Raw genomic sequence first — 17145 nt, 5'->3', positions numbered from 1 at the left:
TGAAATCCAAAAAAAAAAGATTATATGAATCAATATAGAACAATCTTCAAAAAAAATCTTGATCCTAGGAATCTCAGAGAAGTAACTCTTCATTTGTACCATGGGAGAATTAGTTTTATCATGTGCCTTAAAAGGGCAGGTCAGAAAAACATTTCTACCCAATAGTCATGAACTTGGGTAATGGCAACCCCAGGCAAAAATTTCTCAGATAAGTGAGAACCTGTAAAGGTAAGGTGTTGTCTTTTTAAACAGCTGGTTGAAGTCAGGAAAATAAGCCCACTGTTGCCAGATTTTCTAATTTTTTTTTTTAGAAACTCCTCCATATTTTTAAAATGTGTATTCCTAATTCAATCTTTAAAATGCTGTGTTTGCCCAAAAACACTTCTCTAGGTCAGATCAGGGATAAGAGTTGCCAGTTTCCTATTGAGGGTTGTCAGCCTGTGATTGCTGCAAATAGTTCCAAAGTACAGGTAAGTGTATGGATTGGGTACACCACCCCCAACCTGATGGCAGGAGTGTGTCATGGCCACAGGGTTTCAGCAATTTTATATGAATCATAAATATGATACAAAAAGAAATTAAGTTTACTAACAGCATCCCAGAGAACGGATAATCCTTTCACAGACAAAGAAAACTAGATACAATTAGGAACACTTTTTCACCTTTATTATTATCGATCAAATCTTGATTTAACTTTTATTTTAACTGGAGATCATGATTGCAATATACTTTCTCTCCTTCCATTTACTCTTCTTTTCCTTCTCCAACCTTTCCTTAGTTTGAGATATAAGATCATTGGACTTTTGTGGAGATGACACAAGATACTATATGTAATATCCTTGGAACAATGCCCAGCACAAAGTAAGAACTCAAAAACAGTAATAGCCTGCAGTTACCATGAATATTATTTAGCTATCAAAGCCTCACAGGGCTGCTCTAAAACCCGGAGAAGCCAATGTCAACTTACAACTGAGCTCTTACACAAAACTTCTGCTCACAGAATCACTTCTGTGCCTACCCTCTTTAGCAATCTGTTTCTTAAATTAATCCCCATTTCACTTCCTCTGAGACAGCTGAGAATCTATCGCACACCAGAACAAACAAGAGAGGTCTCTGTAGAGCATTTTGCAACAAAAGACCTAAGGGCCTCCACCTCTCTTTTCCCCCTAGGAGACAGAGGTACTTTTCCAGTTTTGGTTGTTTGTTTCTTTGTGAAATGGACTCATTCTCCCTTCCAAACTGCTTAAAACAAGCTGAATTTATACACCACCTAACCTATTTAATAATCTTTTTTGCTATTTGCAATGGCTTGACCTATAATCCAATATAGTGTCTCAGTTATGTTAAAAAAGCACATTATCACTTATTGGAAAGAAGAATATTTGATCCACAAATTCATTAAATTAGCAAGTAATGAGTTAGCACCAAAAAAACACCAAGTTTTATTTAAATTTTGCTCTTGTCCTCTAAGGTATGGGTCAACCCAGCCATCAGGAAACCAGAATCAGTGCTCGATTCAATATTTAGTTATCTGAAATTAGAACTCTACAACTTTCTGTCATAGGCACTACAAGCAAAGACCAAACATTAAGGGAAGGACAATTAGATAGTGGGAGGAAGTAAATAATCCCTCAGTCTTTCTGGGATCAAGTCAGCAATTTCCAAGCACTCCCTGGGGATAGAGAATGGATGGCTCAGCACAACTCTGGCTCCTACCAGGACCACTTCCCTAAGTGCCTTGATCTGCATGACATCATATTTCAGGGATGTCCTGAGAAGGACAGATACAAATACATGAATGGGAGTAAGCCAAACAAAATAGTTTACAGCGTGCATAGGAAAAATAGGTTTTCAAAGACTTCTTACAAAGAGTATAAGTCTAACTACTCTCTCTTGTTTCCTGCTTTTCAAATAAAACCAATGTCTTCTCCAAGCATATCATTTTCCCAGTCAAAGGCACTTGCATTTCTTAAAAATAGGAATTGAATTATATTAAAAATGGAGTGCAAGTTTTCCCTCCGCAGGATAAACGCAGTGCCTGCTGGCAGGTACCAGCTGCAGATGCTGTCTAAGCAAATATGGCAACAAAAGGGGAATATTTACTTCGGCACATGAGAAAACGAAGTAGCAGTCTCAATAACCAGTTCAGGAGAATCAAAGAGATATACCTGTAGGTTTTCAATTTCTTCTTTGTGTTCCCTCTTCAAGTGTAAAATAGCAGCTTGGTATTCTGTAAGATCACAAAAGAAGCCGATTACAAAAAAGCACAAAATTATGCACAAAATTCAAGTGAGCATCTCCAAGATGCCAGAGTCCCTCCTGCAAATAAACTAAGTCAATAAACACCACAGTTTGACATTAACCTGACAAGAGATGTTGAAAATTGGGACAAGAAAGGACAAGGCGCTTAGAATAGAAGGGAAATTTCCTTCCATTTGGCAAACCCCGAATTATGAGAGGCCCCAAATTAAGCAGAGAGGATAGGGTTAAAAAAAAGCATGATGAGTGTTCCAGATAAAGACTGGGTCAGGTGTTTGTCTTTAAGGAGGAGTTGGAAGCTCAGGCAGCACTGAGAACAAATACAGACGTGTTAAGAGCAGACACACGGGAAATAAAACTGTATGTGAGATCAGAGAACTCTATTTTTAACTGCTTAAAAAAAAATCTCCATTTGAATGCAAGGCTAAGCAAGCACCCAGGGCTGACTTTAATCTTTAGATCGCTTCAGAAAGTCAAAACCATTTGTCATTTGGATGAGATAATCTAGGGTGAGTTGAGGTTGAAAGGAGGACAAAAATAAATTTCTGATCCAATTTTAGCCTGGGTCTAATAATGTTTATTCCCACAAAAAGTCCCAACTGTACACAAGAACTCCAGCCAACAACTAAAGCTACCAGCCCAGTGGCTAAGCATGAAGCGGCTCAGACAACTTTATTTCCAGCAGGACGACTAAGTATGTGGGGTCATAGAATTATACAGACTGGAGGACCACAAAGCAAAATGCTATGGAAAAACATTTTTGTGGGATAAGTTGTTACCTTAACAATGTGTTTGGGGTTGTGAGTATGAGTACTAAAGAAGCAGCTTTATGTCATTTAAAAAATGTATGAAAGGATATGGGGTGCCTGGATGGCTCAGTTGGTTAAGCGTCTGCCTTCGGCTCAGGTCATGGTCCCAGGGTCCTGGGATGGAGCCCTGCATCAGGCTCCCTGCCTCAGTGGGGAGCTTGCTTCTTTTTCTCCCACTCCCCCTGCTTGTGTTCCCTCTCTAGCTGTCTCTCTCTCTCTCTCTCTCTCTCTCTCTCTCTCTCTATCAAATAAATAAATAAATAAAATCTTAAAAAATAAATAAATAAAAATAAAAAAATAAAAAATATATGAAGGGATAGACTATTTCTTCAAGTGGATTTCAGAAATCAGGCATGAAAATTTAGGTGTCAATTCAAAATTGGATGAGGGAAATCTTTGGTAAAGCCACACAGGACAGGAGTGTTGCTGTTATTATAAATGGTCACACTGCTGTTCTTATGGGGAATGTGTTACATTGAGCTATGAATCTGTCAGCAAGTTCTGTGAATTTTTACATCCAAACCATACTTTGAATCAAACCACTTCTCACCATCCCCACACTCACCAACCACCACTATGGTCCAAGCCAGCACAGTCTTCTCCTCGACCTCTGCAATAACCTAGAAAGGTTGCCTGCTTTGACTCTTACCACCACCACCTTACCCATTCTTCTACAGCAGTCTGAATAATCTAGTAAAGGCATGAACCAGATCATGTCTTATCCCGGGCTTTCCAATGCACTTAGAGTGAAATCCCAACTCTACTGCAGCCCATAACACCTTCACAACATGGCACCTACATGCCTCTCCCTGTCTTTGCCTTGTTTGTTACAGACCAGGCACTCTGGCTTTCTTGCTATTCCTTGAACTTGTCAAGTTTTTTCCTACCTCAAAATCTTTACTAATTTTGGAAACAATGATATGGATTGTATTTATTGAGCATTTACTATATATCAGGCATTATTTAAGTACTTCATATGTATTGACTCATTTTTCCTCCCACAATAACCCTGTCACGTAGGTACATTATCCCCATTAATGAGGAAGAAGTCAATGCATAAAGAAGTTAAGCAGCTTTCTTATTTAAGAAAGATGAATAAATTACAGAGCTAGAAAATATATGTAATTCAAGAGTGAATGTATAAACAAATTGTGGTATAGCTATAGAATGGAATACTACTCAGCAATACTAAGGAATTACTATTGATACATAACATCAACATATATCAATCTCAAGATATTATGCAGAGTGAAAAAGTCTCAGAAGTCTAATTATTGTTTAATTCCATTTATATGACATTCCGGAAAAGACAAAACCATAGGGATAAAAACAGATCACAGCAGCAGTAGCCAAGGTTGGGGGGGTGCTAGTATTTGATTACGAAGGGGCAGCACACAAAGGAATTTTGGGGGTGATGTAACATTTCTCTATCCTGATTACTGTGGTGGGTACATGAATTTGCACATGAGTTAAAACTCATGGAACTGTGCACCAAAAAGAAAAAGTTAATTTTATAGTATGTTAATTTCTTAAAAATCTACATCAAATGTTTTACTTTTAAACGTTTTCCCTAGGAGACTCAGTCTAACTCAAGAACACCTGTTACTACTATTTCTATTCATTATTTTCCTAAGGGTACTAGTGGATGCAATAGGATGAGAAAAAAGAAAACATGGGTGCACACACATGCACACACACATTTATATATAAAAATAAAGGAAAAAATTAAGCTGTTATTCACTATGAACATTTATTTAGAAAAATTCAAAAGACTGCCTGCAGATAACATACTGAAATTAATATATAGTTTAGTAAAGTTGCTGGATATAAAATCAGTATACAAAAATCCTGATGCCAGCAACAGTTTCGAAAAGAAAACTTAACATTCACAGTACCCCTAAAAACATAAAGTACTTAGAAAAACCTTATAAATTTTTAAGACCTCATGAGAAAACAGAAACATTATGTTGAAATGTATTACCAAGAAAGAGACAGAGAGTAAGCCATGTTTTTGATAAGACTCAATATTGTAAAGATGTTAATTTTCCCAAGTTGATCCATTGATTCAGTGCAATCCTGTTAAGCATTTCTAAGAGTTTGGAGGGTTTTTTTGAACAAGGAGTTCATTCTAATATATATATTGAAACACAGATGTGCAAAAAGCCAATAAGAGCCCAGATACTTGAAAATATAAAGATAACTTGCCTTACCATTTAACAAGAATTATTTTTAATTATCACAACATAATTAAAATAGCATAGTGCTGAAAGAGGGATAACATAATAGAATAAAGGACTCAGAAAGACACGGCAAATTCATGGTCTCTTTATAGGACGGAAGTATCATGGAAGATCTTTGTTTATACTAAGAATGGTTTTTCTAATAATTATTGATTGGGAAATGTGGATATGTATATGGAAAAACGAAAACTGGCTCCCAACTTTATACCAGATAATAATCTATATTAAGTTGCTTAAAAGCTAAATTGTAAAAAGTAAAACTACAAATGTTTAGTATGACAATACAGCATAATATTTTTATAATTTCAGGTTAGGAAAAACTTAAGATTCAAAAAGCATTACATATAAAGGAAAGAAAATGGATAAATTTGACTACATTAAAATAAAGAACTTCTTTTCACAATATGTCATAAAAAGAGGGAAAAGGCAAGGCCAAGGGTTGGGAAAATACACTTAAATAATTAAAGATCGTGGGTGTGTGCGTGTGCATGTGTACTCCTACAAAACTACAGAAAACAAAAAATGTCAAAAGCACTCTAAAAAGACAACATACAAGTAACAATTATATTCAAAGGTGCTCATTCTCATTAGTAATCAGGAATATTGAAAGTCTGACAAAACTGAGTGTTGGCGTAGATGTGGAACAATGGAATGCTCACATAATTGTGGCAGGAGTGCAAACTGGTACAATCACTATGAAAAGTGTTTAGCATTTTCTAATAAAGTTGAAGCTACTCATACCTCCCTACCCAACAATCCTTCTCCTGGCTACACACAAATGGAAAAAAATGACAAAAGGAAAGCAAATAATAGTAACTAAAGTCAGGATAACGGTGGGATCCAGGAGAAGACAAATTGAGTTGGGTTATGAGCAAGGTGGCATCATATGAGTGTTCAATGAAAAATTATTCTTTAACTTCTATGTGTTCTATGTCATTTTCTTTCTATATACCTAACATTAAAATGTAAGAAAAAAAGAATAATCAAAAATCAATTCCAGGCCTTTACAAAGCAGGCAAATTGTAGCTAAACCAACCTTCTTACAAAACTGATGCTCCTTGGAAATAACATCAACATTCTAAATAGAAATTACACATAGACTATATTTTGAAATGATTCATTTTGTGTAAATTGTACCCGTAAGGGTGTGACAGAGTCATGACTAATTTACAGATTAATGAAGGAGACCATTGCAAAGCTAACATCCAGCAAATCATGATTCATCTCTTCTTCAAATATTTTTGCCCATGGTCCCAGTGTAACAAAGGACACACCCCCATTATGGAAGAAGGATAAGATGGAATCTGTAGGCAACACGTAAAAGGGAGAAGTTAATGCCTTCACTGGTGGAAGGCTCATGCCACGGGCTCACAAGAGAATGCTAAGAGAATATAAAGGTTACAGAATTGTGAGTCTAAGCTAGGTTGGTGGTTTCCAAATATGTCTTGTTAGGGGCAGTCCCCTCCCTCCACGTTTTCTAAGTTTGCAAATGCAAGAGGAGAGCCCCGCTCACATGGAGGTGAGGATGGTGAGGAAGAGGTCTCAGTTCAGGACTAAGGATGTTTTTGTTTGTTAAAAAGAGAATTTCACCCTGGTATTCAGTAGCTCTGGGAATAATGCATGAAGAGGAGAAATCAAGATTTTGAGTATCACGGCTTGAAAAGGGCAGACCACTTTGAAGCTACATTAGCCCCAAAGGAAATTAACAAATAAATTCAATTAATCTAGCCCCCAGAAAAGAAACTTCAAGACTGCCTTTTAAGAAAATAAAATATTGGGGAGCCTGGGTGGCTCAGTCAGTTAAGTGTCTGCCTTCGGCTCAGGTCATGATCCCAGGGTCCTGGGATCGAGTCCCGCATCGGGCTCCCTGCTCAGCGGGGAGTCTGCTTCTCCCTCTCCCTCTGCCTCCCGTTCTGTCTGCTCTCTCTCTCATTTCTCTCTCTCTCTCTCAAATAAACAAATAAAATCTTAAAAAAAAGAAAATAACATATTCTATTAAAAGACAAAAATAGGAAAAGGATCCTGACCGGCAGGATTCAACATGTGGGGAAAAAATATGTAAGAACTTTCCTCCCTAAAAATAAAACTCTTTCTAGTCGAGTACTTAATCGAATTGATACATCTCCCTTTTGTAGTACAAATCTTCTTCTTTTTTTTTTAAAATCAGCTCACAATAACAAAACAGCCCTTCTGCCAGGTATCATTAGAGCCTTGTCTTCCGATTCACCAAGAGCGGCACTGAAGGTGAGCTCACTATCATGGGAAGGCATGTAGTAACCAGAGCCACAGTTCACACTGGCTCAGTTTCTGTTAATTATATATGGATACAGGGCACACTGAGTGCTATTTCTCAGCACTCTACACAGATTAATATATGCCATCCTCACATCACCCTTACAAGGTGGATGCTATATCATCCCAAGGTCCACTTTACAGATAAGGAAACTGAGGTACACAGGTTAAACAACTTTCCCCAAAACACAAGCTAGTAAGTGCCAACAAATTCATTCAGGCCCAAAGAACCTGTGATTTTTACCCTGTAGAGTTTCTTGTTTGTTTGCTACTGCTGTTCTTATGGTTGTGTAAGCTTCAGGTATAACCCAAACTCCAAGTTCCTAGGCACTTAAAGGTTGCTGGCTTCACCCAATCACTAGAATCACTAGTAAACTCGGTAAATCTTTTCCATAACTCTTTAAAAGGAGTCTGGGGTATTATTCATCCCAGGGAGGTTCCATGAGCCTGGGGTTAACATGAATAGTGTGAGTGACAATGGCTGGTCCCATCAAGTTATGTGACTATGATTCATCTATTTTCTCTATGAGGACTTCCAGAACTACAGTCACCAGTTTGTGGTTGTGTCTGGTTTTCATTTATACTCTCTCACACGTATCCAAGTCCCTCCCCTACACACACACACACACACACACACACACACACACACACACACACACACACACACACCACACTGGCAGAAACAGATTATGCACAGTTGGGGAACTAGAGAATTCCTGATTTCCCTAATGGATGAAAACCATGGCTCTCTTCGTGCTCATGGATTCTAATTTGTACTGCCTTTGCCTTTCATTGGCTTTACCCATTGCCTCACGTTGCTTCACACAGGGTTAGCACATACCTTCAATCTTAAAGGCAAAGGATCCTTCCTCTGAATTAAACTTGGAGAATACTCAGTATTTCCAAAGCTTTGCAGGCATAGCAATGAGGTCATTCTTTTGGTAATAGACAGCTGGACTTTATTTTAACGGTTGAATATTTATCTTAATGTATGTCAGGAAAAAAATCAAACTAGCACATAAAACCCATGACCTCATGAATATTACTGTTATAAGATAGTGTTGGTCAAAGTTTAGTCCCTGAAACTAAAGATCACCTGGAATTTCTTAGAAATGCTAATTCTCAGGCCCACCCCAGACTTAATAAGAAACTTGGAGGATGCTTTAATAAGTCTTCCAAGTGATTATGACACATTCTAAAGTTGAGAACCAGTGCTTTTGAAGGTAAGTTACTTTTTCACGCAAAAAGCACCACACAAACCAAAAAAGCTTAAAAATTTTAAAATAGTAAAAATGTATAAATATATGCTCCATATCATGGGGTTGGTACATAAGAGATGTCAATTTGGGAAAACACAGTAATTACTGACAGATGAATATACATTCAAAGTTATCCATGAACAAATGCAGAAACTTTCTCCAACTATTTCTTACATTAACGAAAACAATGCTGGTCATAGAAGGCAAAATCACATACAATTTACTTCAATACCTAAGAATAAAATCAAATTTGAGCTCTCATGTTTATTTATTTTTCTTTTTTTTTAAAGATTTATTTCTTCCAGAGAGAAAAAGAGAGAGCATGCAAGTGGCAGGAGAGGCAGAGGGAGAGGGAGAATCTCAAGCAGACTCCACACCGAGTGTGGAGGACCCTGAGATCATGACCCGAGCCGAAATCAAGAGTCAGACGCTTAACCGACTGAGCCACCAGGTGCCCCTGAGCTCTCATATTTAATATGCTTATGAGGGTGAAGTGTATGGCCTGCTCTTGGTACCCAGTAGGTCCTCTAGATCTGTTTCCTCGCCAGGTATCTATAAGCAATGCAGTTTGGAAAAGGGATAGCTGCCTTGGTATCCATTAGCAACAATCAAGGAAGATTCAAAGTCAGTGAAGTCCAGAGAAAAAGTGGGCTATAATCAAAATCAATAGTGGCCAGGAGGTCTATCACCTGAAATGTCAACACAACACCTCTTTATCAGTGGGCCTTCAACAATCACAGTATAAGCGTATAAGGAGCCCAATTATTTCTTCTGATGTTGGACTGCAGATAACACCTCTCCCTCTTCCCCTCTGCCCCACAACTGGACAATCTAAATACGAAGCCTTTTTTTAAAAAAAAGATTTTATTTATTCATTTGAGAGAGAGAGAGACAGAGAGAGCACACAAGCAGGGCAAGAGGCAGAGGGAGAGGGAGAAGCAGACCTCCTGCTTAGCCAGCCAGGAGCCCAATGCGGGGCTTGATCCCAGGACCTGGAGATCGTGATCTGAGCCGAAGACAGATACCCAACCATCTGAGCCACCCAGGTGACCCTCAAAGCCTTTGACACTAAGCACAAGCCACTGTCCACAAGTGGGGATCCTCAGCCCAACCTTATCCCCTAAATACCATAAAACCCCAAGCCAGTCTCCTTCCTTTCCTTTTTCAAGGCATTTTCTATGCAGCTTCAGAGGCCTCCCCTCTTCTCCCCAGAAGTCTCACTATTTTAGTAAATAAACCTTTTCATACCCTCTTTTGTGGGTGATGTATGTATGTAGTCATCAATCTTAGCATCTGAATCTAATTTGGATAGAGAACTGTCCTGTCTCTTCAAAAAGGATGAGGCCAGGGGCTCCTGGGTGGCTCAAGTCGGTTAAGCAGCTGCCGTCGGCTCAGGTCATGATTCCAGAGTCCTGGGATCGAGCCCCACGTCCTCAGGGGGGAGTCTGCTTCTGCCTCTGACCCTCCCCTCCACTTGTGCTCTGTCTCTGGCCCTCTCTCTCTTTCTCTCAAATAAATAAACAAATACAATCTTTAAAAAAAAAGGATGAGGCCATGTAGAAGTTATGTGAATAATCAATGAATGTAGCTATTATTTTGTTCTATATATGTATAAAAAGGAGATGACTAGTTTCCTTTATCAGAAAAATACACGATTGGACAATAGCTGGGAGAAATCCCATGAGTTTAGGACCTTATCTTTCAATCGCTCTCCTTGGTTAAGAACATTTAGGATTTTCTCAGGCAGAAATATAAAAATGCCAGTATTAAAAGATGGGGAAAATATCCCAACTCTCCAAGCCCACCAGTTTCTCACCAAACCTGGTAGCGCTTTCATTCATGTGTTTACTATCTCCACAAGCCAGGCACTGTACTAGGCAGTGGGTATAAGAAAATGAACAGCACGCATTTCCACCCCGAAGGGCTTCTCAAGGTGAACCTCTTGGAATGTCTTAGAAGCTTCTTGCACTTACACTTAAGTATTAACACATTAAGCTTTTGTTTTCTTAAAAAAGATTTGACTTCATTCAATTATTTTATGTGGAGCTGTCAGAGGCTGGAACACGGCTCAGCAAATATTCATCCACTCCCACCTCGGGGTACAGATGTACCTCCTAGGACTTTTGGCTTTGGCTAGTGCCATGCGAACGGACACGATGCAAGGAAAGGATTTATATTTGCTTGCACACAGTTTGGCTTCCCTCTTTCACTCCTGCTCCTTCACAAAAGAATGTACCCTAGGTAGCCACTACTCAGTCAGGCTGGGTCCGCCAGTGCAGACCTGTCCCTTAGCCACGGTCAGCAGCCCAGTCCAGTCTGTGCACAGTGTGAAACAGCCCAGCCGGGCTCAGCTGAACCACAGAGGACCTTGGCACCTGTGCAAATAAATGCTTGTTACTGAAAACTACTAGATTGTAAGCATGGTTCGTTACACGGCATTACTGCAGTAATAGCTGATAAATATGCTCAGTTTCCAGCCAAGTTTACTATGTGGAGATTCATACCATTTCAGAGGCTTTAAATAACTGGGATGGGGTCTCGTTCACCAATATAGACAGAAAAGAGCTTCAGCAAGAGGATAAATTGAAGGTGGATGGGGATGATCAAGGAATGTATATCCTTTAATACTCAGCAATTGAGTCTTTATGTCCTGAAGTGATGGTATAAAATAGGTACAAAGGTCAGCAAATTCATGGCTATGTGTCTTTGCCTCTACCCAGATGCCCAAGGTAAATATTCAGGGCCAGGCCCCAGGTGACAAACAGCTTACCATGAGGACAACATCCATTCAATGAAATTCTAGCTGCCGGTGCTAGGTAACTAGCCTTTTCGTGGGATCCTCTTCTGTCACCCTTATTTTCTCTCCTGTTAAAGGGGAGATGCTAAACAGTTTAGAACTCCAGGAACATAAGCTCCCTAAAACTTATATTTCCCTTTCTATCCATGTAGCATTTAAAAGCCAAGAAACAAATCATCTACAGAGGCACACACTTGTCAGAATAAAATTTAGGCTCTGGCTGAAAGTACCGAAGGCTGCCATTAGGTGGCAGTCACAATACTTCGTATTTAAACTTGAACCTTGCTACTAGTGGCATAGTAACACTTGAAGGGTTCCCTAAGGGGTGGGGAGGTGGGGAGAGAAGAGGGTGGACCAGAGCTCTGAAATGAACACTTCTCTTTACTATGAAAGACGGACTAGGATGGGTATGGTAACTATAGGAGACAAACTGGAACAAGTGAGGGATATTTCCAACCACGTTTCCAAAAAGTTAAGTGACCCAACAGACCTCCAGTTATTATAGGTTCACATTTTTTACTTCCTCCTAAACCTGCTTAATAATGAAATCTAAAATCTAAAGCAAGAAAGCTAGAAGTCATAGGCGAGAACAAAAATAGAATAACATCTTGGAGAAACAGAAATGGAATAGAACAGCCAAGTGGTGCTTTGGACCCAAAGCTCTGGGCCTGCTGTGCCGCAGTTCCAGAGACAGGCAGGATGGCCTGGAGTTAGGTTTCTGCAGAGCTATGGGGGCTGAAAGGGCCCCCTGTGGGGCAGGAAACCAGGGCTAGGCTTGCTGCTAAGAAAAAAGGAGAGGGGCACCTAGGTGGCACAGTTGGTTACATGCTTGACTCTTGGTTTCTGCTTGGGTCCTGATCTCAGGGTGGTGCATTGGAGCCCCACCTCAGGCTCCGTGCTCAACACGGAGTCTGCTTGGGATTCTCTCTCTCCTCCCTCTGCCCCTTCTCACTGTGCTCATGCGCTCTCTCTCAAGTAAATAAATCTAAAAAAAAAAAAAAAAGAAGAAGAAGATGAAGAAAGAAAGGAAGAATAGGAAAAGAGAGAGAGGAGGGGTTCCCAGATGGTCGGTAAAGGAAAGAAGTAAGAAGTTGCTGCCAACTGCTGTCTGGGGCTTGAACTAGAGGGTACAGACAGGGATTAAGACCAAACTCCAAACCCTGCCCACCCCTGTCCCCAGTAAATAGATCTGTAACATCCATATCACCACCTTGGACAGGGTACCCCAAACACCATTGGTAAGCCCAGCTTCTGATCTGGGGGCCTTGCAAGGACCAGGTGAGACAACTGCGAAATAGACAAGTGTAAAGGGTGAGGGAAGACTTTTCTTTCTTCTTCTTTTTTTCTTTTAAAGCTACCTATAGATCAAGATCCTTCAAACCAAGCTGCCAGTACACATGAAGAAAGCTAAATGTCAACATAGGCAACAAGATCAAATATTGACACATGAAATCACACAATACAAATTTTAAATATTAAACATGTTACAAGTATTCTAGTCATGTTTAGAATCTTCACCAAGATAAATAACAACCATTATAAACAATGACAGTCACAGCACACTAATAAGAATATTAGGTAACCAAAGAATTTATAAATATTCTACATGTAACATATACTCATTGAAATTAAAAGTTTAAGAGCTGGATAAGCTGACACAGTGAAGGAAATAATTTGTGAAAGATAACACTGAGTAGTTAACTAAAAATGCAGCATGGAACAAGACAAGGATAATAAAAAAGTCATAATTGAGGAACTCTGGCATTGGTACATAGACAACAAAACAGACCATATAAAATAGGAAATAAAGTCTATAAATAGAGCCACTCACATATGGAAACTGGATGTGTGATTGGAGGGTATATTGAAACTTGTGGGGAAAGGATAGATTATTTCTAAATTAAAATATAAGAAGTATCCATACTTCAAACCATACACAAGAATCAATTCCAGTGGATAAAAAGTCTAAATGTGAAAAGCATAAGAGAAAAAAAACCTTGGGAGAATCTTAGAGTATCTTTATGAAACTGGGGTTCAGAAAAAAATTTTTTTAGAAGAGGAAAACTTTTTTTTTTAATTCAGTTGCATTAAAATTACCAAAATGACGTATGTTAAAAGAAGTCACTAGGAAGTGATAAGCTATATACGCAGATAAGACATTTGCAAAGCATACGATCAACAAAAGATTGGCATCCGGGACAAACAAGTACCAGAAAGAAATAAGAGCTGGTATCTCAATGTGGTTTTAATTTGAATTTCCCTGATGGCTACTGATGATGTGAAATAAGTCAAGTACAGAAAGCCAATTATCACATGGTTTCACTTATTTGTGGACCATAAGGAATAGCAGGGAGGACATTAGGAGAAGGAAGGGAAAAATGAAGAGGGGAAATCAGAGGGAGAGATGAACCATGAGAGACTATGGACTCTGAGGAACAAACAGGGTTCTAGAGGGGAGGGTGTTGGGGGGATGGGTTAGCCCGGTGATGGGTATTAAGGAGGGCACGTACTGCACGTAGCACTGGGTGTCATACGAAAACAATGGATCGTGGATCACTACATCAAAAACTGATGATGTAATGTATGGTGATTAACATAATAAAATTTTAAAAAAAGGAAAGAAAGAAATAAGAGAAGCAACCAATTAAAAAAAAAAAGAGCAAATGGACAGTAAATTCTGGAAAAGGAGCTCCAAATGAGCAATTTATTATATGCTAATAAACATATAAAAGAACAAACTCACTTGTCTTCAAGACGATGCAAATTAAAACTATAGTGGGAAACTATGATCGCACACATCAGATTTGGAATTGTTACAAAGCCGGCTAATACTAACTGCTGGTGAGAGAGAAGAATGAGAATTCCACACTGTTGATGGGAGTATTAACTGCTACAGTTGCTCTAAAGGTCATTTTGTCAATATTGAATTTACAGGTATACATCAATAAAACCAAAACTTCTACCTCAAGTTTACCCCTGGTGAAGCATTCACATATGAACAAAAGTGTTAAAAAGAACATTTATAGAAGTATTGTTCCTAAACCATGAAAAATGGGAAAAATTTAAATTTCTATCAACAATACAGATAAGCAAATATTTATTGAGTGATATATTCAAAGCGATACCATGCAGACATTAAAATGAATGAACTAGAGCTATACATACTGACACAGGTTATCTAACAAATCATTCTGAGAGAAAAAGTCACTGAAAATACACATAGTAGGATGCCATTTTTATAGACTTTTAAAACACATAACCATTTTATATATTGTTTGGGGATTTTATACCTAAGTATAAAGAAGTACACGGGATTAATAAACAATTTCACCTAAGGGGATGGTAAAGGGCATACAAAATGCTTCAAATGCATTTGTAATGTTTTATTTCTTACGTGGTGGGTATAATCATGACCTTGAACAGGGGCGCCTGGGTGGCTCAGTCGGTTAAGTGTCTGCCTTTGGCTCAGGTCATGATCCCAGGGTTTTAGGATTGAGCCCCGCGTCGCATCATCGGGCTCCCTGCTCAGCAGGAAGCCTGCTTCTCCCTCTCCTCCCGGCTCATGTTCTCTGTTGCTGTCTCTGTCTCTCTCTCTCTCAAATAAATAAATAAAATCTTTTTAAAAAAATCATGACCTTGAATGTAACTAACATTAAAATATTAAAATATATAAAGCAAAACCTTAAAATATATAAAGCAAAAACTGACAGAAATAAGTAAAATAGCTCATACCCCTCTATCATAAATTGATAAATACAGCAAATAAAAACACTAACTGACACCATTAACAACCCTGATTATATATAATCCAGAGCCCAACAAATCGACCATATGCATCCTTTTTAGGTACATATATTTGCAAAAATTGATGATTCATCTTAAAAATCTCTTTAAAATTTCAAAGTAATGCTATCATACAGACCGTGTTCTCTTTCTATAATGCAATTAAAAATAAAAAAAGGATAAACTAAAAATAAAAAAAAACAAAATTAGCAATGCTAATTCAGTGATTTGTGAAAATAAACCATGCAACTATGCAGAGTTTATTATAAGAATGCAAGAGTTATATACCATCTGAAAATTTATCAGTGATATCTACCACAATATACTAAAGGAGAAAAACTATATCTCAAAAATCTCAAAACAATACAGAACACAGAAAAATATCTTAATAAAGCTCAACATTCATTCTTAGAAGGGAATCAAATTCATGATATCTATCAAGAATTTTCAGCAAACTTCAAATATAATAATGAAAACTTCAGGAAGCAAGATTAAGAATGCCCACCATCACCCTTACTTTCCTACATTATGCTAGAGGTCTGGGACAAGGTGGGAAGAAATGAGATGTAAGCATTTAGAAAGGAAGAGACAAAACTGGTATTATTTACAATAATATAATTGTCAAAATTTATACATCGATACTGTTTGTACAGGGTTCAAAATACCCATGATACATATTGCCTAGGAACACACAGATATGCCTAATTGTGAATGGCATCTCCTATCGTTCTGCATTGTGGTGTCCCCCATACCAACTTTGGGAATGCGGCTATCTCTAGGGAGACAAGCAGAGAAACTGGATTAAGGAAGGTTACAAAAGGGGCCTCAACACTGGCTTTTAAAAGTCTGAAGAAATTATGGCAAAGTGTTTCGATACAGATGGTATACAAATACATCCTTTTTGATATTTTTCTATTAGTTTGAAATGATTCAGGATTCAGGAATGTCTTCTATAAATGATAATGGCTATCTCCAAAATATCACGGTATAGTCTATGTGCCCATAAGACTAGGTTTAGCTTTATAGTCAGTGAGAAAAATTGCCTCCCTCAAACAAAATGAATATACAAAGTACCAGTAAGAGGAAACACACACACACTTCCCCTCTCTCTCTCTCTCTCTCTCCAGGTGGCACATATAACAATTCATTGACTTGAGAGAAAACTTTGGGAGAAGTTCCAGTTTGTGCCTCCACTCAACTGACAGAGCCCTTTATTTAAGGCCAACAAAATGAACCTCAGGAGAGGGGGGTGAAGGTCAGTCTCTGGAGAGGCAGGTGAAAGCTAGCCAGCTTTAACTTGATTGAGAGTGGAATTTTCTAGTAAACCAGGCCAGACAAGTACCCAGGAGGCCAGGCACCTGCCCAGGTTTCTAAGGGAGACAGGATACTTTCGTCTCCCAAATGATGGAAAAATACTCAAATACATCATGCTGCACCTGCTACAGGGGTTACTGCCCAGAAGTAGAAGGTCTTAACTTGCATCGCTTCTACCATTCAGAATTTAAGCACTGATTTGTGTGTGTGTGTGTGTGTGTGTGTGTGTGTGTGTGTGTGTGTGTGTGTGTGTAGTTCTTTTCTACATCTCTCAGTCCTAACACCAAAGATGGGAAAACCTATCAGACATATAGGAAGACAGCAGAGTAAGAGTTTGGGTTGGAGAGCTGAGCAGCAGCTTCTCTGCAGGAATACAGTGAGAGGAAAGGAGG

General features: G+C 38.7%; 1 protein-coding gene across 7 annotated transcripts in view; it reads right to left on the bottom strand.

Annotated features, from left to right (window-relative positions):
- Positions 1-17145, bottom strand: part of FMN1 (formin 1) — a 443362-nt gene that overhangs the window by 251281 nt on the left and 174936 nt on the right. For 6 of the 7 annotated variants that reach the window (XR_003515832.2, XR_003515833.2, XR_003515834.2 and 3 more), the window contains one exon: positions 2169-2230. The exons of the other annotated variant lie outside the window; for it this stretch is intronic. Coding sequence is in view for 2 of the 6 variants with exons in the window: in XM_027571393.2 (XP_027427194.2) it covers positions 2169-2230 (62 nt within the window). In the remaining 4 variants the exon portion in view is untranslated. The remainder of the gene's footprint in view (positions 1-2168; positions 2231-17145) is intronic. 7 annotated transcript variants of the gene reach the window in all.

This window comes from Zalophus californianus, chromosome 6 (assembly GCF_009762305.2).
Source record: "Zalophus californianus isolate mZalCal1 chromosome 6, mZalCal1.pri.v2, whole genome shotgun sequence".
Taxonomy (NCBI): Eukaryota; Metazoa; Chordata; class Mammalia; order Carnivora; family Otariidae; genus Zalophus; species Zalophus californianus.
The sequence above is the reverse complement of the archived record's forward strand: the minus strand, read 5'-3'. Positions and strand labels throughout refer to the sequence as shown.